Source organism: Epinephelus fuscoguttatus, linkage group LG17 (genome assembly GCF_011397635.1).
Source record: "Epinephelus fuscoguttatus linkage group LG17, E.fuscoguttatus.final_Chr_v1".
NCBI classification, from domain to species: Eukaryota; Metazoa; Chordata; class Actinopteri; order Perciformes; family Serranidae; genus Epinephelus; species Epinephelus fuscoguttatus.
This window is the reverse complement of record NC_064768.1, coordinates 41,812,042-41,833,527: the sequence shown is the minus strand read 5'-3', so window position 1 is coordinate 41,833,527 and position 21,486 is coordinate 41,812,042. Positions and strand designations below refer to the sequence as shown.

General features: G+C 40.1%; 2 protein-coding genes across 4 annotated transcripts in view; both read left to right on the top strand.

The window, feature by feature from the left end:
- The window catches only part of LOC125904848 (zinc finger protein 665-like), a 113,859-nt gene extending 95,066 nt beyond the window's left edge, over window positions 1-18,793 (top strand). Inside the window, exons 1-3 of one of the 3 annotated variants that reach the window (XM_049602530.1) lie at window positions 10,350-10,482; window positions 13,086-13,187; window positions 14,775-18,793. In XM_049602530.1, coding sequence (XP_049458487.1) covers window positions 13,148-13,187; window positions 14,775-17,467 — 2,733 coding nt within the window. In that variant the 5' untranslated portion in view covers window positions 10,350-10,482; window positions 13,086-13,147 and the 3' untranslated portion in view covers window positions 17,468-18,793. Of the gene's footprint in view, window positions 1-10,349; window positions 10,483-13,085; window positions 13,188-14,774 lie in introns of those variants that run through there. The other 2 variants (XM_049602531.1, XM_049602528.1) reach the window with 2 other exon arrangements.
- Window positions 1,447-7,762, top strand: LOC125904861 (zinc finger protein ZFP2-like). The gene is made up of 2 exons (XM_049602553.1): window positions 1,447-1,599; window positions 2,593-7,762. Exons 1-2 carry the CDS (start codon window positions 1,536-1,538, stop codon window positions 4,992-4,994), a joined length of 2,466 nt encoding a protein of 821 aa, XP_049458510.1. The 5' UTR covers window positions 1,447-1,535; the 3' UTR covers window positions 4,995-7,762.
- Window positions 18,794-21,486: the final 2,693 nt, after the last annotated feature.

The following is a 21,486-nucleotide window of genomic DNA, read 5'->3' as shown; positions in this document are numbered from 1 at the left end:
TAATTCAAATTAATTTCATTCAACTCAATTTAATTCATTTTAATGTAATTTAATTTAATCCAGTTTAATATGATTAAATTCAACTTAATTCAATTCAGTTTAATTCATTTTCTGTTTAATTTAACTTTAATTCAATTCAATTCAATTAAACTTTAGTTTAATACAATTCAGCTCAATAGAACTTTGTTTATCCCAAGGGAAATTCTTGTGCCAGAGAATGCTTCACATTACAGTTTACATTCACAGTGAAAGCCCGAACAACCAGTGGGTCATGGTCACTCACTGCGCCCAGTATTTAAAACAACAGACTATAGAATATCCTGCAAAATATTTAAACTAAACAAGATAAGAGGTGTTTTCAAGGAGCAAAAGCAAAAACCAGTAATTAATAGAGTAACAACAGGAGTAATAGAAGGAAAGAGTACTGTGAAAATCTCATACTGTTGCAACTCTGCTTCTGACTGTTCAGTGTTGTTAAATGATACAGTTAATGTTCTCCATTCTATAAATATATATGTGGAAATAATTTTATATATTTTTTAATAAGACAGACTATAGTGACTGCTACGTCTAAAGGTAGTGATGCTAAAATAATACATTTACCATTTGTCTCAAACAATTTAAAAGAATGAATATCAGCTGTTGTTGATGCCATACATTTAATTTTATTGCACTATATATATTTGATGAAAAATTATATTTATTCTAAACATGTAAAAATGATGTGAATATACAAAGAAGCAGACAGAAATACAGTAATATTACAAATAATGAAAAGCATAATGCAAAAGCAATTTTCAGTGTACAGATAAAAGCTTAGACTTTAATACATATACAACTTAAATTAATTAGCAAAAATCTGTCTTACAAAATATAAACCTATCTAAATATGTAGTATAAATACAAATTAATAATTAAATCAGTATGATTTTTATATCTAATTTTTGAGATGTTTTTAAAGTACTGTAATGGAAAATATCTTTAAAGAAATATATGGAAATAATACTGATACTGCTAATACCACTGATTCCATATTAATACATTTATTATGTTTTATATTTGATGTATATTTGTATGTTTTATGTATATTGTATATTTCTGTATATTCCATCTCTTGACTAAATTTTGAGTACTTATGTCAATTCTGGTACATTGAGAGCAAGTCTACTGGAGTCAGACACACGTACTTGGCAAATAAAGCTGATCCTGATTCTGACATATATTGGTACTCTGGCATATTACAATATAATAGTGTTTTCTTTCTGTGTGAAATAAATTAGATTAAAATAAATTAAATTAAATAAACATTGAGTTTTTGATATTTTTGCCTCAAAAAAAGAAAAAAAATCCATTGTTTTTTTTCTTTCTTAGTGAGGACATTAAAATAAATTAAAGAGGATTTTATCGTGAGATCCGTCCCCCGGAAGTGATCGTCGACGTGTTTCCGGCTTTAACACCGGGAGCAGTGAGCGGAGAGAAGCCGTTAGTTGCATCAAATAACGGCACAAACACCGATGTTCGTTCGTTAATCAGAGATGGACCGACACCGGAAACAGCTGGAGGTGGTTCTAAACCCGGAAGCGAAGCCGCGAGGAGAAGGTTTGTTTCCTTTCTGCCACTCTGCTAATGGTGCTAAAGCTAACGTTAGCCTGTTAGCCACAGCTAGCTCCCGAAGCTAACGTGTTTTATCTTTACTGAGACTGGTTTGGTGTGTTTGAAAGAAGCTGGGACTGGGTTCCGGTTAATGTAACGTTTAAGAAAATAAATAGCAGGGCTGTATATTAACTTATTTATTTTATTATTTATTTACTTTAAAAAATAAATAGGGTTGTGTTTTAACTTTTTATTTATTTCATTATGTCAGAGTCAGCCCTGCCTCTAAGAGCCAGTCTTAACTATAATTAGTTCATGAATGGAGGGAACAGTTGCTTTGTGCTGCCTGTTAGCCGGCGGTTGTCCGTTGTGGATGAGCCTGGTGTAGAAGAAGGGGGTCCCAGTGCAGTCTTGGCTGTGCTGTGCTCCAGTGTAACAAAGAGGGGGCACAAAGGCTTCTGGGAAGGAACTGAGTTAGTGATATGTAGTAAGAGGACATGAATGTCAGCAAATGAAGACAAAGAGTAGGAGCTCAGTGTATCACAGGAGGTTCCCCGGCAGCCAAGGCCTATATCGGGCTAACTAGGGCTGGTCCAAGGCAAGCCTGAGCCAGCCCTAACTATAAGAGTCAGTCCCTGTCAGCTGGAAAGTCTGAGAATTGACGCAGCAAATTGGAATTGCAGTAATCCATCCTGGAAGTAATAAATGCGAGCACTCATTTTTGTGCGTCCTTTTGAGACAGGATTTCCAAGTTTTTGTGATATTATGCAGGTGAAAGTACGCAGTCCTACAGAGATGTAGTACAGTAGAAGTATAAAGAACCAGAAATGAAAATAGTAAAGTACAAGTACCTCAGAATTCTCCATAAGTGCAGTACTTGAGTAAAATTGGTAACCTTCCACGACTGGAACCCTCTCAGCCAACTCAACTTTGTCGTTATCAAAGTCCGTTACCAAATGTTTCTGGGTTTCCTTTAAGAGCTGTCTGTCTTTGTTTCAGCTTCACCTTCAGACAACAAAAAGGTGATTGCTGTTAAAGAGGAGCAGCAAGAGTGGAGCTCCAGTGTGGACCAGGAGGACCCAGAGCCCCTACGAATTAAGGAGGAACAGGAGGAACTCAGGATCAGTCAGGAGGGCGAGCATTTTCCATTCACTCCTGTCCCTGTGAAGAGTGAAGATGATGAAGAGAAACCTCAGTCCTCACAGCTTCATCAAACACAAGCCGATGGAGAGGACTGTGGCAGACCAGAACCAGTGCCCGGAGACTCTTCCGAACCCGAGACTGACGACAGTGACTTTTGGAAGGAGACGAGAGAACCACAGTCAGGTTTAAACTTTCTGAAGAACAATGATGTTCCCGTTAGCGCTGGTGGAAAACCACATAGCTGCTCCGAGTGCAGCAAAGGATTCGGCCTTAGGGGGGACCTGAAAAAACACATGAGAACTCACACCGGAGAGAAGCCGTTCAGCTGCTCGGTTTGTCAGAAATCTTTCACCCAGAGCGGAAGTTTACAGTCGCACATGAAAATCCACACAGGTGAGAAGCCGTTTGGCTGCTCTGAGTGCGGTAAAAGATTTGGCCGCAAGGACTACCTGAGGACGCACCAGACGACTCATACTGGAGAGAAACCGTTCAGCTGCTCGGTGTGTCAGAAGTCTTTCACGGTGATTGGAAGTTTGCAGAGACACATGAGGATCCACACGGTGGACAAACGGCACAGCTGCAGCATCTGTGGTGAAAGATTCAACCGGTATAATCAGCTCAGAGTCCACCTGTACATTTGTCATCAAACTCAGACCGAACTGATGAAACAAGAATCTGATGGAGAGAACTGTCTAGGGCCAGAACCAGCCAGGAACTCCAATCCAGATACCGATGGAGACCTTTCTGAAGCTGAGACTGATGACAGTGATGATTGGACAGAGACTGGAGAGCCTCGGTCAAAATTAGACATGGAACCGTTCAGCTGCTCCGAGTGTCACGAACCATCTGAAGACCCTTTGCTGACACACAGGAAGTACCACCCAGGAGAGAAACCGTTCCACTGCTCGGTGTGTAGCGCTGACTTCAGTGACAGTGAGGCTTTAGTCCAACACATGAGGGTCCACACGATACAGACCCAGTTCAGTTGCCCGATTTGTAGTCAGGAATTTGCGTGGAGACGATACCTGACTAAACACATGGAGGTCCACTCGAAGGACAGAATCTACAGCCGGAGATATTTTAACAGAACGTTCGCCCGTCGTCGACAAGTCAAAAGACACAAGTGCGTAGATTGTCAGTTGTCGCAGCTTCGTCAAACGGAGGAGAACAAAGAGGCGGAGCCTCCGTCCAGCAGCTCGACTCGACAGATTAAAACAGAAGATGATGGTGATGACTGTGGAGGACACGAACCAACCAGGAACTTGGATACTGACCATAGTGTCGATAGTGTTGATAGTGATTTTTGGAAGGACACCAAAGAACGTCTGTCGAGTTTAAAGTCCCTGAAAACCGACGAAGCTCCCATCAGCGACGAAAGACGCAGAACTGACAAGAAGACATTAAGTTGCTCCGAGTGCGGGAAAAGATCGGATAAGAGAAGCCCGAGAACTCGTGCGGAAGAGAAGCCGTTCAGTTGTTCGGTTTGCGGTAAAACATTTTCAAAGAGAACAAACGTGACGCAGCACATGAGGATCCACACTGGAGAGAAACGATTCAGCTGTGGCGTTTGTCACAAAAGATTCGCCTGGCGGTTGCAGATTAAGAAACATAAATGTATCGGTCGTCAGTCATCACAGATTCAACAAAGACGGACTAAACAGCTGAAAACAGCACCAGAATCAGTCAAGAACTCACACCCACATGTCCAAAGACCAGAAACTGATCACCAAAACGGAGTGTCATCTAAAATAAAGGTTGAATTCGATGACGGTTGGACCGAGGCCAGAGAACCTCAGTCAGGTTTAAACCCTCCGAAAAATGATAAACTTCCTGTCCGTGATTTGGCACGAAGAACTGGTGAGAAACCGTTTACCTGCCCAGAGTGCGGGAAAGGATTCGGCTCCAAGGGGAGTCTGAAGATCCACATCAGAACCCACACTGGAGAGAAACCATTCGTCTGCTCGGTGTGCGGTAAAGGATTCCACCGCAAGGATAACTTAGTCCAACACATGAGGTCGCACACGGAAGAGAAACCCTTTAGCTGCCCCTTTTGTCAGAAGTCGTTCACGCAGAGTGGGAATTTACAAACGCACATCAGAGTCCACACCGGAGAGAAAAGATACAGCTGCAGCATCTGCAACCAAAGATTCACGTGGCTTTATCAGCTCAGGAACCATCAGTGTGTCGAGGGTCAGAAAAGTTTAAGACAAAAGGGAGGTCTGACAAAACATCTGGGAGTCCACCGAGGTGGGAAGTGATTCAGGTGCCGTGTTTCTGAACACTTCCGACACCAGAACAAACTGTGTCGATGGTCGTTTGAATGCACATCACTGTACTTGGATGAATGTGCGTGGTCTTCTGCCAAAATCCCAACCGTGGTGAAAATTGTTCAAGACACCAAAAACTTGTCTCTGTGATTCTTCTCCAAATATGGCAGCGCATGGTCAGGATGCTGAGTCTCAAATCAGATACTTCTGAGCTCTAGCGGTGCGTAATGTACACCACATACCGTAAGACTTCAATTAAAAGTCTAGTCCCAATTAAATGCCCAGTCTCTCTTACAAGCCTGGTGTGGCTACACGTGTTAACAAATAAAAGCGGAAAAAAAAGTCCAGAAAAGTTAATAACTTAAAAATTATGGCGAAACGGTAGTTTCTTGCAACCCCAGAATTAAGATAAAAATATTCACAAACGAAAAAACACTTCTGGTTGCTGGTAAGTAGTGTTTAACTTTTGATTTAACACTAAAAATTAAAACTCTCGGCGCGCACTGCAGCGCAAGCAGACAGATGCGCGACTCAGAGCAGCATGTGTTACTGACACCAGACTCAGAGCGCAGCGGACCGTTCAAGCAGGACATGATAGCTTTTCTCCCTTAACTCACCAGTAAAGAATACCTTTGTCCATTTCAGATAACCCGAGGCAATAATATTCCTGTTCTCTGATTTACTGTAAAACTTTTTTAGGCAATTCATGCAACAATCAGACCAGATGACTTCTTTACTCCGCCTAATGGGGCCGGCCTTTATTTGTCAACCAACCAAAAACAATCAATCAATTAAAAACACAAAAAAAACCCAACTGTGAACGGACGGCATGATTAAAATTGCACACACAAAAAGTAACCGAGTGGGGTTAGTCTCAACGCAATTGAATCGAACGCAACTGGACTTGGTTTTGTGACATCAGTGACATCATTGGCCTTGTGAAGACCTCCCCAGAGGTTAAACACCTGGGTGTTTCCACACCAGTTTGTCAGACTAGTTCCAGCCTAGTCAGACAAGCATGAACTGATGAAGCCTCTTGGATAAGAGCTGAAACGTCTTCTAAGACAAAACCAAGTCCAGTTGCGTTCGATTCAGTTGCCTTGAGATAACTATGACCTGAATGAATAAGAATATCCACAGGCAAGGTCCCCCAAAAAAACAGGGAAACAAAAGGCAGAATATTCGAATTTTGTTTTTCACAATCGAACTAATCCATGCCATCGAACGAAGCTTCGAAGCTTCAAAGCTTCAAAGCTTCAAAGCTTCCAAGTTTTTGGATCAGCCCTAAAAAATTTCAATATATTTTAGTTGACAAAAATTCAAAATTTTAGTTGCCAAAAAATCTAAACGCCTTAGTCGACTTAATTAAAGTTCAAAATGCTTTAGTCAATGAAAATTTAGAATGGTTTAGTAAATGAAAAATCAAAACATTTAGTTGATGAAAATTCAGAAATTTTAGTCAAAGAATATTGAAAATGTTTTAGTCTTCACAAATTGTAGTTGACAAAAATTCTGAAACTTTTAAGGTGATGAAAAATCTAAATATTTTATTTGATGAAAATTCAAAATTTTTAGTTGAGAAATAATCAAAATGTTTTAGTTGGCCAAATTAAAAAATTTAAAATTTTTGTTCAGGAAAATTTAAGATATTTCAGTCGATGAAAATTCAAAAAAATTAGTTGATGAAACTTCAGATAAAAGCTACACCTTTTGACAAATAAAGGCCTGTCTCAATTAAAGGCCTGGTCCGGTTGCAAAGCAAGTTATTTTTATAGAAGTTCTTCAGGATGTAAAAAAAAGCAGTTTGTTACTACCTCGAATCCTGTGGCCATTCCTTGATTACCCAGTAAGTTACTCATATTCCTTTAGTCCGTAAGGGTCCTCAACAGTTTTGTGTGAAAGGAATTAAAGGCCTTTCCCAATCATTGGCCTAGTGAGTTCAGGGATTTAAGCAAATAATCGCCCCGGCTACTAATAGAATTTTTATGGTACAGTCTGTAAACATATCAGAGATTCTTTCTGTATTTTACTTGAGTTTGACGTTCATTTAAAGTGTCTTTTATTTCCGTAGTTTTTATACGTTTAAGAGTTTTTAATCGGTTCTTTTAAAAATTGTTGTTTTCATTGTCTGTTTTAATCGTACTTTGTGACTCTGTTTTGAAAAGTTTTTTATAAATAAAAATTATTTATAAAACAACTTTTATCTTATTAGATAAACCATGTTTACGAAGTTTTACTTTGAGGACATAATTTACAATTGAAAAAGGTAATAGATATATTTTATCGCAATACTCAGCATATCGCAGTAATATTGCATAGTGACTTAAGTATCACTCAAGTAACTGCTTGGCAACCAGACCAGGCCTCTATTTGAGACAGACCTTTACTTGTGAAAATGTAGCTACACTGGGCTAGTAAAGGAGATTGGGCTTTTCATTTAATTTTTATGGTATGTACGTATGTATGTATGTATACAGCCATAAGGAACTCTATATTTTTTACGTAAAACCTTTGTTTACACTTTGGCTTAGCAAAGTGACTGCGCTATGCTGACAAAGCAATGCAACAAATGTTTATTTGCCTCATGTGTCTTGCCAGTGTTGATGAAAATTAAACCTATGTCCTTTGATTATTTTTTTTGCATCATTTCATATTTCTCATTGTTTGTTATTTGTATAACTTGTGTTAATAAGCGTACATTTTCATTTTATTTTTTTTGTAACCCTACCCTGAATAAAATGATACAACTTTGAAATACATATTTAAAAATGTTGCTTCTTCTTTTTAAAATGGGAATGACACAGTACTTTGTTTAGTGAGATAAAAACAAATATTGGTTCTGTAAACATGGAGGATGGGGCTCAGGTGATGACCAGTAGCAGGCATCTGTTTGCACACCTGGCTACAACCAAATCAGTGGGATACTGAAGTTATGTAATGTATTATTATAGATGAATTTACCATCAGAATATAAAGGGGCACTGTGAGCAGCATACCATGAGCCCTCTGTTGTCTCTGCTAGCTACCACCATCTCAGCTCAGCTAGCTTCACGTTTACCTGTGAAATCTGAGGTGAGAGCCATGTGCAGACAATCCTGGCCCAGACCATATGTCATATATGGAGTGGTGTTCAAATAAACACAAGAAGTGTGTGATCTAGAAAAGGATCAGCACTCAGTGAATAACCTCCTAAGCCCTATGATAAGCTATTATGGCAAAGCTTAACTATACAGACCAGTGAGCAGTGATAACTAGCATGTCTTTGGGGTCATCAGGTGGGAACCTCCTTTCACCAGTGTTTCGTCTAGTTGGTCCCACGACACCTCCAGGAGGCTAGACAGTGATCTCTGGCGTCCCAGAGACACTCCCCTAATGCCAGGTCTCACTGCTCCCCACACCAACCCAACAACCTCCTTTACCTTACTTACACATGGCTTTCTCAGCCCAAACAGCACTGCCACCTTCAGCAAATCCAGGCTCCGTACATGTGAGCTCCAGGTAGAGACAGTGCTGATACTACCTTTCCTAGCACATTCACCATACTCTATCTCACACGCTACATAGCATAACTCCAATATAAGCTAAAGTTAAAGGAGATACATAAACTCATAGGATCAGCAAACACACTCACCTTGCAGCATGGCCTCAAACAAAATAATAATAATAACTTTATTTGCATAGCACTTTTCAATATAAATAACAAAGTGCTTTACGGCATAAAATATCAGAACACACTTAATATCAACACAAAATACATACAAATTAAAACATTACATCAACTTAAACATTACTTTATAAAAGCCTTCCTTTCCTTCCTTCAAACAAAAGGGATTCAAATAGGCCACTCCCACACTTAAATAACCTTCCTCTTCCTGGATTTCCTCCTGAGAGGAAGTGGATCTCTCCACCTGATCTCAAGGAGTTATGTACCCTGCTTAGTAGTTCCCCCTGCTGGCCCCCAACTGACATTATTTCTTCTCTTATAGATAAACTGGCTACATTTAATTGCTGCATCTGACATTTCCCTCACTGTCTTCTCCTCAAACTCTGTCCCCGCACTCCGAGTTCCCCCAGGAGCGAGACAGCTGATCTTGCTGTGAATCCCCTACACCCCACTTCCACTGGACAAATCCTAGTCTTCCATCCTCGCTGCTCAGCTTCTGCTCCTAAGTCTGCATATCTAAGTAATGAGTATTAACACCTGGAAATAAGTTAGCATGTAAGCACTTCCTGTTTCCTCGTTTTTGGTTAGATGTCTGAAATAAGGTCAGTGGTTAACACACACGTTTTGTTCTACGACATAAAATATATCAGTAAATACCCAACTGAGAATTTAGAAGTTCTTAAGTGTCTTATAAAAGATGGTTGCTAACAAGTGGCTAAATGAGATTAATGAGAATGTCATCACAATGAACACGGCTTGACAGCCTCATTGCGGTGGCAACGTTAAGTTGGGACCACACTGTAAACCCCAGTATGCTCACTCAACGCAATTTTTCTTTTTAAACAGCTTGCACTCAAAACTTTTAGTTTAACACAGTAACATAAAAGTTTTTGGTACAGCAGACGCAAATGTGTCACACACCTCGTCTGACAGGAATTTGATGTCAGTTTAATTTAACTTTTTTTTGTTTGAGCATTAAATTCTCTGTCATATGAGCATAAAAACATTGAATACGTATTTAAAAGAGCTTCAGGTCAGTGTAATAATAATAATGATAACAATAATGATAATACTGGTTAAGGGCAAAATAAGACAAACAAGTTTAAGACCCCCCCCCCCCCAAAAAAAGAATTGGTTAAAGGAACACACACACAAAAAATGACAAAAAAAAAAAAGAAAAGATAATTACGTTCACATAGACTCAGGGTGGTCAACAAAAAACGAACTGTGATTTGCAAAAATTGTGGGTTCAAAGAATTGAATTTTAAAAAAAGAAGTAGAAGTCACACCCCTCCTCTGGTACGTAAACAACAGTCCTTAAATAATCAAGTGTCTGACATTTAAAAAAGCCTTGACTTTATGATTTAAAAAGTATAATTAAAACCCTTCATTATCATATTTGATAGATTAAGATTTACAATTACAAACATTTAATTCCCTTACTTTCTGCGTGTTTCTCTGTGTAAACCTGTAATCTGGACTTTTATTTTGAAGGAGAGCAGCTGAGCTGCTCCGGAAGCTCTATTCTTTCCTGTGGCTAACTTGACAGTGTTTGAACAAGATGGCGTCGAGCAGAAACGTCTGTTAGCAGAGTGTCTTTGTTGTGTTTTTAAAGTGTGAAGATGTGTAAAGTCCAAATGCTGAGAGCGTTGGTGAAGCAGCGACTAACTGCGGCTGCTGAAGAGATATTTGGGCTGTTTGAAAGAACGATAGCAGAGTACGAGGAGCAACTTTGTCGCTCAAAAGAGGAGAACGAGCGACAACGGAAACTACTGGACGCTGTTTACAACCCTCAGCTCAGGTTACACAGAGCAGGTTAGTGTCTTCTTCTTCTGTGGTTATAAACACAGAGCAGGTTAGTGTCTTCTTCTTTTGTGGTTATAAACACAGCAGGTTAGTGTCTTCTTCTTCTGTGGTTATAAACACACAGCAGGTTAGTGTCTTCTTCTTCTGTGGTTATAAACACAGAGCAGGTTAGTGTCTTCTTCTGTGGTTATAAACACACAGCAGGTTAGTGTCTTCTTCTGTGGTTATAAACACACAGCAGGTTAGTGTCTTCTTCTTCTGTGGTTATAAACACACAGCAGGTTAGTGTCTTCTTCTGTGGTTATAAACACACAGCAGGTTAGTGTCTTCTGTGGTTATAAACACAGAGCAGGTTAGTGTCTTCTTCTTCTGTGGTTATAAACACACAGCAGATTAGTGTCTTCTGTGGTTATAAACACAGAGCAGGTTAGTGTCTTCTTCTTCTGTGGTTATAAACACAGAGCAGGTTAGTGTCTTCTTCTTCTGTGGTTATAAACACACAGCAGGTTAGTGTCTTCTTCTGTGGTTATAATCACAGAGCAGGTTAGTGTCTTCTTCTTCTGTGGTTATAATCACAGCAGGTTAGTGTCTTCTTCTGTGGTTATAATCACAGAGCAGGTTAGTGTCTTCTTCTTCTGTGGTTATAATCACAGCAGGTTAGTGTCTTCTGTGGTTATAAACACAGAGCAGGTTAGTGTCTTCTTCTGTGGTTATAAACACAGAACAGGTTAGTGTCTTCTTCTTCTGTGGTTATAAACACAGCGCAGGTTAGTGTCTTCTTCTGTGGTTATAATCACAGAGCAGGTTAGTGTCTTCTTCTTCTGTGGTTATAATCACAGCAGGTTAGTGTCTTCTTCTGTGGTTATAAACACAGAGCAGGTTAGTGTCTTCTTCTGTGGTTATAAACACAGAGCAGGTTAGTGTCTTCTGTGGTTATAAACACACAGCAGGTTAGTGTCTTCTTCTGTGGTTATAAACACACAGCAGGTTAGTGTCTTCTTGTTCTGTGGTTATAAACACACAGCAGGTTAGTGTCTTCTTCTGTGGTTATAAACACACAGCAGGTTAGTGTCTTCTTCTGTGGTTATAAACACACAGCAGGTTAGTGTCTTCTGTGGTTATAAACACAGAGCAGGTTAGTGTCTTCTTCTTCTGTGGTTATAAACACAGAGCAGGTTAGTGTCTTCTTCTGTGGTTATAAACACACAGCAGATTAGTGTCTTCTGTGGTTATAAACACACAGCAGGTTAGTGTCTTCTTCTTCTGTGGTTATAAACACAGAGCAGGTTAGTGTCTTCTTCTTCTGTGGTTATAAACACACAGCAGGTTAGTGTCTTCTTCTGTGGTTATAATCACAGAGCAGGTTAGTGTCTTCTTCTTCTGTGGTTATAATCACAGCAGGTTAGTGTCTTCTTCTGTGGTTATAATCACAGAGCAGGTTAGTGTCTTCTTCTTCTGTGGTTATAATCACAGCAGGTTAGTGTCTTCTGTGGTTATAAACACAGAGCAGGTTAGTGTCTTCTTCTGTGGTTATAAACACAGAGCAGGTTAGTGTCTTCTTCTTCTGTGGTTATAAACACAGCGCAGGTTAGTGTCTTCTTCTGTGGTTATAATCACAGAGCAGGTTAGTGTCTTCTTCTTCTGTGGTTATAATCACAGCAGGTTAGTGTCTTCTTCTGTGGTTATAAACACAGAGCAGGTTAGTGTCTTCTTCTGTGGTTATAAACACACAGCAGGTTAGTGTCTTCTTCTGTGGTTATAAACACACAGCAGGTTAGTGTCTTCTTCTTCTGTGGTTATAAACACAGAGCAGGTTAGTGTCTTCTTCTGTGGTTATAAACACACAGCAGGTTAGTGTCTTCTTCTGTGGTTATAAACACACAGCAGGTTAGTGTCTTCTTCTGTGGTTATAAACACACAGCAGGTTAGTGTCTTCTTGTTCTGTGGTTATAAACACACAGCAGGTTAGTGTCTTCTTCTGTGGTTATAAACACACAGCAGGTTAGTGTCTTCTTCTGTGGTTATAAACACAGAGCAGGTTAGTGTCTTCTGTGGTTATAAACACAGAGCAGGTCTGTTTTTTTGTTTGTTTTTTGACACAAAACCTTATTTGAATTTATATTTTTTTTTATTTATGGCCTTTTTTATTTATTTATATATATATATATATATATATATATATATATATATATATATATGATATACATGTTTATATATACATTTATAACCTTTTTTCCTTTTTTTGAAATATGTTTTTGGCCTTAAACCTTTTCATTTTCTTTTTTCTTCTCTGGCTTTAACATTTTTATTTACTTTAAACCTTTTTTCTCTTTCTACATAGGAAGTTAGTTTACACTCATTTAACATTTGAAAGCATTTGTGGATGAAATGACCTATGACCTATCATTCTGGTTGATTGGTGGACAGCAGTACACAGTGACAGGATGCAGGAATAAATATAGAATAATGAATAAACCTCGTTGTATGACAGATGTGACCACAGCATGTGAAAGTATTTACATGTTAAAAGCTGACAGTCCCTGTTATAGATGTGTTCGCTCTTTCAATTCTGAGGTTTCTGTGGGTCAGTCACTTTTTTTTCCCGTCAGCAGGAATGTGTGGAGTTCTGAGTCGCAGGGTGGATCATTGATCAGTCGATCCAATCAGAGCTGATATGATCAGACCGATGGACGAGAGGAGCAGCTGCTGCAGAGGTGAGATTTAATTAACTTTTTGGGGTGTTTTTGCACATGGGGCGCCTGCTGTCTCCACTGAGCCACCGACACCCCAATATATATATATTTATATATATTTATATATTGTCTCTCGTGTCTCTCATGACAGACTTTTTTAGTAATGAGTAGATCTTCAAGCTTTTAAAGAATATACTTATGATCCCATGGCGAGGTGAGCTTGCGTTGTCGGGGCTGCAACTGAGTGTCCTAGGATCTTATTTGGCACTGCTGGCTAGAGTTGCTGCTACAAGCTAGGTAGAGTAAGAGTCTGAGTGCAGTTGGACCGCAGACTTGTCCAGGGCTGCTGACTGTCAAAAAACTACTTATCTGACCTGTTACGGTTACCTGTCTCAGCTGGAACTACATTGGGCTGTGCTCACCAACGTTCCAACCATGACACCAAAACCAGAACGGTGAAGACTGTAGTCTAGTACAGGTTAGTGATAGTTAAAGCAACAAGATTACTGCAAGAAAACAACCTCAAGTGACTTTGAACGTGGCATGGTTGTTGGTGCCAGACGGGCTGCTCTGAGTATTTACTGGGATTTTCAGCACAACCATCTCTAGGGTTTACAGAGGATGGTCCCAAAAAGAGAAAATATCCAGTGAGCCAAAATGCCTTGTTGATGCCAGAGGTCAGAGGAGAATGGCCAGACTGGTTCAAGATGATAGAAAGGCAACAGGAAGTCAAATAAGCACTGGTTCCAACCAAGGTGTGCAGAAGACCATCTCTGAAGCAACGACACCTTGTCCAACCTTGAAGCAGATGGGCTACAGCAGCAGAAGACCACACCAGGTGCCACTCCTGTCAGCTAACAACAGGAAACTGAGGCTACAATTCACACGGGTTTTCTCACCAAAACTGGACAATAGAAGATTCCCACCGAAGGACCTCGAAGGATCTTTTGGTGGGAATCTTCTGTTGTCCAGTGTTGCTGAGTCCTTCCCTCGGAGAATTTTCAAGGATTCATGTTTGTATCCTCAGTGGACATGAAGTACCCACAATTCTTTGTGCATGATTTGCTAGAATTAAAGGCAGGGCCTTGTTAATGGTGCCCACCTGGGCACTTGCTAGAAGGGAGTCTTGACTAGCCTCTGTAGAACCCAACTTAAAGGATCCATCCTACCAAGAAAGCAACCTTGACTGTGGCAGTTCTGGAAAGAGGCCATAAGAGAGCTCACTAACTTCCAAAATTAGGTATCCTTTCATTTTGGCAGATGTTGTCTGACACCATGGGAACAGGTCTTACCACTACCTTAAGTCTTGCTGGGTCAAAAAACATTGGAAATTCGGTTTTTGACTTTGTCCGTGGATCTTTTTATCTCGTCACGACTCTGAGACTAAATTGCATCGACTCTTATCTAGTCTGACAAAGCGTTGAACTTAGTGTTCCAAGTCAACAATCATTCTTGTGACATAAGCCTTGATGAAAACAAAGATGGCTGTGCACAAGGTTCCAAGTACCACAAATTCTTGACAATGGCTTTCTTTAAGAGTATATTTTTTGTTGTGGTACCTCTATACAGTTCATTAAAGTTATTGTTTGTGTTTCCTGTTTTTTGCAGATGTGCAGCAGCTGTTGGTGGTTAAAGAAGAGGTTCCCCCTGAGCAGCAGGAGTGGAGCTCCAGTGTGGACCAGGAGGACCCAGAGCCCCCACACATTAAAGAGGAAGAGGAGGAACTGTGGAGCAGTCAGGAAGGAGAGCAGCTTCAAGGGCTGGAGGAGGCTGATATCACCAAGTTCACATTCACTCCTGTCCCTGTGAAGAGTGAAGATGAAGAGAAACCTCAGTCCTCGCAGCTTCATCAGTCACAAGCTGATGGACGCCACTGTGGAGGAGTACGACCAGTGCCTGGAGACACTGATCCAGATTTACAACAGGATACTGACGACAAGAAGCCTGACAGGTCTTTAGTTGCTGAGATAGAAGTCAGTCTTGATGACTTGGACGAGACCAGAGAACCTCAGTCAGGTTTAAAGACTCACAATAAAAATAAAGTCCCAGTCGGTCCTATGACTTCTATCTCTGGTGAAAACCCCTTTAGCTCCTCCGAGACTTCAGACTCTTCTGAACCTGGTGACAGTGACGATGATTGGACGGAGACCAAAGAACCTCAGACAGTTTCAGGCTCTGTGAAGAAAGTCAGTAAGACCAGATATAGAGCTGGTGGGAGACCATTTGGGTGCTCTGAGTGTGGGAAAAGATTTAGAACCAAGACACATTTGAAGATCCACATGGCAGTTCATACAGGAGAGAAACCGTTCAGCTGCTCCATTTGCGGCCAAAAATTTTCAACCAAAACGAGTCAGAAGAGACACATGAGAACTCACACGGGGGAAAAACCTTTCAGTTGCTCGGTGTGTACGAAATCTTTTGCGCAGAGCGGATGTTTAGCAAAACACATGAGAATCCACACAGGAGAGAAGCCGTTCAGCTGCTCTATGTGCGGTAAGGCTTTTGTCGAACGGGGAAACCTGAAGGTCCACCTCAAAACCCACATGGGAGAGAAGACATTCAGCTGCTTGGTCTGTAAGAAATCCTTCGCGCAGAATGTGAGTTTGCAGAACCACTTGAGCTCTCACACGGGAGAGAAACTATTCCGCTGCTTGGATTGTGGGAAGCAATTTTTATGCAAGACGCATCTGAAGAAACATGCAATAAATCACACAGGAGAGAAACCATTCAGCTGCTCGATGTGTGGGAAAGGTTTCACCCAAAGAGGGAATCTGAAAAGACACACAAGGATTCACACAGGACAGAAGTCGGTCAGCTGTTTGGTTTGCGGTAAAGGTTTTGTTGACAGTGGGAACCTGAGGAAACATATGAGAACTCACACGGGAGAGAAACCATTCAGCTGCTCTGAGTGCGGTAAAAGTTTCATACAGAAGATTCAGCTGACGCTCCACATGACTGTCCACACGGGGGAGAAACGATTCAGCTGCAGTGTTTGTAACAAAAGATTTGCTTGGCGTCCACGGGTCAAGAGACACAAATGTGTCGGACGTCAGTCATCAGAACTTTGTCAACTTGAGGAGAACAAAAAGGTGGAGTCAAAACAGATAAAAATAGAAGCTGATGCAGAGGACTGTGGAGGACCAGAATCAGCTAGGAATTCGGAATCAGATCGGAGGGAGCATCTTGAAGGGCTGGAGGAGGCTGACATCAAGTTCCCATTCGCTCTTGTCCCTGTGAAAAGTGAAGATGATGAAGAGAAACCTCAGTCCTCACAGCTTCATCAAACACAAGCTGATGGAGACCACTGTGGTGGAATACGACCTGTGCCCGGAGACTCTTCTGAAGCTGAGACTGACGACAGTAATGATTGGACAGACACCAGAGAACCTCCATCAGGTTTAACCTCCCTGAAAAACGACAAAGTACCTGCCAATAACTCAAGATCTTCTGCTGGAGAGAAAGAATTCAGCTGCTCTGAATGTGGGAAAAAATTTGCCGCAAAAGCTTCTCTGAACAGACACATGAGAACTCACACAGGAGAGAAACCATTCAGCTGCTCGGTGTGCAAGAAATCTTTTGCGCTGAACGGGTGTTTACAGAAACACATGAGAATCCACACGGGAGAGAAACCCTTCAGTTGCTCAGTTTGCGGTAAAAGTTTTATTGATAACGGGAATCTGAAAAAACATTTGAGAACTCACACAGGAGAAAAAACTTTTAGCTGCTTGATTTGTAAGAAGTCGTATGCTCAGAATGTGAGCTTACAGAAACACATGAGCGTTCACACCGGAAAAATTCTGTTCAGCTGCTCCGTTTGTGGGAAGCATTTTTTGTGCAAGCCTCGTCTGATGACGCACATGATGAAACACACAGGAGAGAAACCGTTCAGCTGCTCCGAGTGTGGCAAAGATTTCATTGACAGCGGATATCTTAAGAAACACATGAGAACTCACACAGGAGAGAAGTTGTTTAACTGTTCAGAGTGCGGTAAAGGGTTCATTGAAAGCGGCGGTCTGAAGAGACACATGAGGACCCATACTGGGGAGAAACCTTACAGTTGCTCAGTTTGTGGTAAAGGTTTTATAGAGAAGGTGCAGTTGACGCGCCACATGGCGGTCCACACTGGGGAGAAAAAATTCAGCTGTGGGGTTTGTAACAAAAGATTTGCCTGGCGGCCACGGGTCAAAAGACACAAATGTGTGGGTGGTCAGTTGTTGGAACTTCATCAAACTGAGGAGAACAGAGAGGCGGAGCCTCCAGCCAGCAGCTTATCTGAACAGATAAGAACAACATCTTTGTAAAGAGCATGAAGCAACTCTTTTCTGTGTACTTGTAACATTTGAAATTTAAAATTGTATACATTATTTGTACCTATGACAGCATTTGAACTCCATTTTTCAGAGTCCTTCACTTTTCAAACCTCCGCCCATGCAGCCAGTTGTCATTCACCAATGGTCACTGTTGCAAAGTTTTCGAGTTAACTGTCCAAGCAACAAGATAAACAAATGCAAGTTAGTGCCAAGCTGCTAACTCTGTGAGGACAAAGAGACCAGATCCATCTGACCTGTAGTCTCACTCACCAGACCTTTCTCAAGAAAAGAAAGGTCTGGCTGGGCCGACTCTTACTTTAAGATTGGAGTAAAAAACCCCCCGGCTGCTTGTATTTCTTTCAACCAATCACAGTCGTTCTGGGTGGTGCCACAGCAACGGTGCGCTTGCAAAAATATTGCCGGGGGGAAACAGGTTTTGGTGTAACACGCCCACAAAAATATCACCTACAGGACACGAACCATGGCAGAAAAATGGCTACATCCCCACAAGGTCAAACACCGCAAAAGTTAGTAAAGGACGTGTTGAAAACTGCCACACAACCGGAGGTGGTAGGGCAGGACTTCAGCGGGTGGCTCATTCCGCCCAATGAGAGGCTGATCTATGCAGCGAACTTCCGCCCACTCAGACTATCTGACCTGCGACACCTGAATACAGCACTGTAAAGACTACATCTAGAACCATCATCGGCCAGCAAGCAGCCATGCATGGACTGGTAACGTAACAAGTGGGCATAGCATTAATACTGGAACATAGCACAGTAAAGAGTACACCTAGAATTATTATTCTTACCAGCTTTGTTGCTCCAATGGACAGGATCATTGGCTGGCAAGTAGCCATTCGTGGACTTGCAACCTAACAACTGGGCATGGAATTCATTTAACAGTACAGGTGAAGCAAGACTGTCTAGTCAGTGTAGCATGTATTAATTTGACGACTGTTGCTGACTGACGACGGTTTTATTGAGAACTGAGAACTTTTTATAGTTGGGTTATGGGGTTAGCTTTGCTAAAGCTAAATTGATGCTAGTAAGCTTTCAACTAGCTTTTTACTGACCCGGCACATTTGTAAATATAGATCACAGATGCTCTAATTTGGCTGCTACTCTCAGAAAGGGAACCCAAAGTGCTGTCTTCTTTGTAGTTTTCTCTGTTGTCAGCCATTTTGTCCTTGTGCGTATTTACAAAATGTCTCTCACACACAAACACACAAACACATCCTTTGTGTCTTCAGTTAGATTTATTTAGATTGTATGTTTGTGTTTGTATTACTGCTTTATTGTGAATAAATACTTCTGATTCAGACTTCCTGTCTGTTTAATGTTATACAAGAGGGAATGAATCCACTCACTGCTGTGTCAAAATCCTTCAACCTTTATTTTTAATATGTTCATTTTGGTTATAGTTACAATTTTAATTATCTATCAAAGTTCTAAGTTGATAGATCAAATTAATTAATCAATTATTTTTGATAGCCATATTAATATTCCGAATTTCAAGTTCCCAGTGGTATTTATGAATTTAAAAGAAAAACTAAACTTAGTGGTGTAGTGGAGGGTGCGCCCAGGTAAAGGGGGTATACCCACCTCTTTTTCTGGCCACTGACAGTATACCCTCTCATTAGCCATTTGCGATTTTTTATTTTTTATTTTTTTAAAGAAAATATGCCTTCCAAACCAGAACTAGCTTTAGAAGGCATATTCTAAACCTAACTGCTGCATGTTTTCTTCAAAAAAAAAACAAAAAAAACCCCACCAAATTTACTCCATTTATCACAGCCAGAAACTGGAAGAACAGAAATTATCTTCCCAAGGCAGGTTTTTAAGTTATGTCTTCTGCAAAAACTTTTGGCAATTTTTGTTTTTAATGAAAACTTTTTCAAACCCATGTTTGGTTTGGAGGGCATATTTACTTTGAAAGGTTTTGGCCATTTCAGAAAATATTTTCTTTTAAATTTTGGGCATTTTTTTATTCTTTAAAAATATTTGGGCAATTGTTTTTCATTACATTTTTTTTTGCCAGTTTTAGTTTCTACTTTACACTTTCTACACTTTATTCGTCGTTCGTTTATACGTCTCATTTAAAATGAGAAATTAGACCGTTTGCACAATGAGAGTGAAAAACAGGCTTTTATTCAACTCCAGGATTTCATCTCCAACTTTTAACTTTCAAACATCAAAGAGATGTAGAAGGCAGTGATTTTCATGACAAACCTCTATTTAAAGTTAAGACTTAATAAAGTTTTACTGAAATAAAAATTGCAAATGTTTAAAGAAAAGACTTGCCAAAATCTTTTAAATAAAATACAATTGCTAGTAAATATACCCAAGTAAGGTCTTTTCTTTTTTTTTCTTCTTAATTGCCAAAAAAGTTTTTAGAAAAAAAAATTAATGACAAACAAAGATGCCAAATCTTTGGAAAGAAAAAAAAATATCAGCAAAAATGTCTTGAGTAAATATGCCTTTCAAACCTTACTCAGGTTTGAACAGCATGTTTCTTTAAAAAAATTCAAAACATGCCCTCTAAACCTAAATCGCAAAAAAATAAATAAATTAAAAATTGCTGTTGTTAAGTTTTTAAGAAAAAACAGAACAAAACAAAAAACAACAAGCAAATGTTTTCGAAAGAAAAAAAAGGCAAAAATTTTACAGAAAACTTGCCTTCAAAGGCATGTTAAAAATCAGTGGCAAAATGAATACAAAATAGAACCATTTAAATTTGTATGCCCCTCCCCTGAGCCAAAATAAAAAATAAGTTCCTCCAAAGTGCTTACAAAATTATGTGACATGCCTCCCCCTTTTTGCACCACCCCTCTCCCTCATAAATAACAAACAGTCCCTTAGGTAAACAGTGCACACCAGAATTATTGAATTGAATTGAATTTTATTTGAATTTAATATAGAAAGAATTAAATCCAATAATTAAAGTTTATAACTCGTACATAAATGCAGAGTATATAGACCAGTTCCAGCAGTGGAACATGAACCTTCATGTAACAAAATGTCTCGTGATCAAAGATATTAAAATAAATTAAAGAGGATTTTATTTGACTGAAAATTTGTTTGTTTGTTTGATTTGCATAAACTGTACTCTGTAACATTGTGACATCTAGCTCAGATGGAAGGGAAAAAGTAATGGATTGGATGATGTATCAGTCTAGGAAGAAGAAAAGGGCTCTGACAGAGAGAGATACATGAGACAGAGCGATGATAGCGACGCCAGAGGTGGTATGAACAAGAAAGCTAAAAGCAGTCAGAATGTAAGGCAGAAAAATACAGAGCAAGCTTTAGAAGGCGAATGGAAAGTGGTGATTGAATTCAATCAGGATGGTGGGCACTATCACCCAATTAAACTTACCAGAGCAATCGAGAAAGAGATCGGTAGAATCAAATACGCCAGGTTTTTGAATAACAAAGGAGTGTTGATACATGCAACCAGTAAACAATAAGAAAAGATAAGAATGTCATCACTAAACGGAGAAAGGATGAAGGCTCATATCCCTGGAGCAATGTCAAGAGTAAGAGGAGTAATCTCAGGAGTCCCATTAAACATGTCAATGTTGAAGATGTTAAAAATGAGGTAGGAGAAAAAGTGATTGATGCCACAAGGCTTAAAAGTAAAAGGGATGGCACACTGAAGGAAACACTGACAGTAGTACTCCAGTTTGAGAAAACTCTCCCAAATTCAGTGCAAATGGGATATATGAAGTACACTGTGAGGGAGTTCATACCAAAGCTACTCAGGTGTTATGCATGCCAGAGAATGGGGCACATGGCACAACAGTGTAAAGGAAAGCTAAGATGTGCACGATGTGGAGGACAACATGAGTACGGGAAATGTGACAATGACGCTAAGGTGCAATGCTGTAACTGTGGAGGAGAGCACAGTGCTGCCTGTGGAGGATGTGTAGTGCAGAGGGAAGCCAGAGAGGCCCAGAGAGTTAAAATAGTAGATAAAGTCTCACATGCAGAAGCACTGAAGAAAGTTAGAGG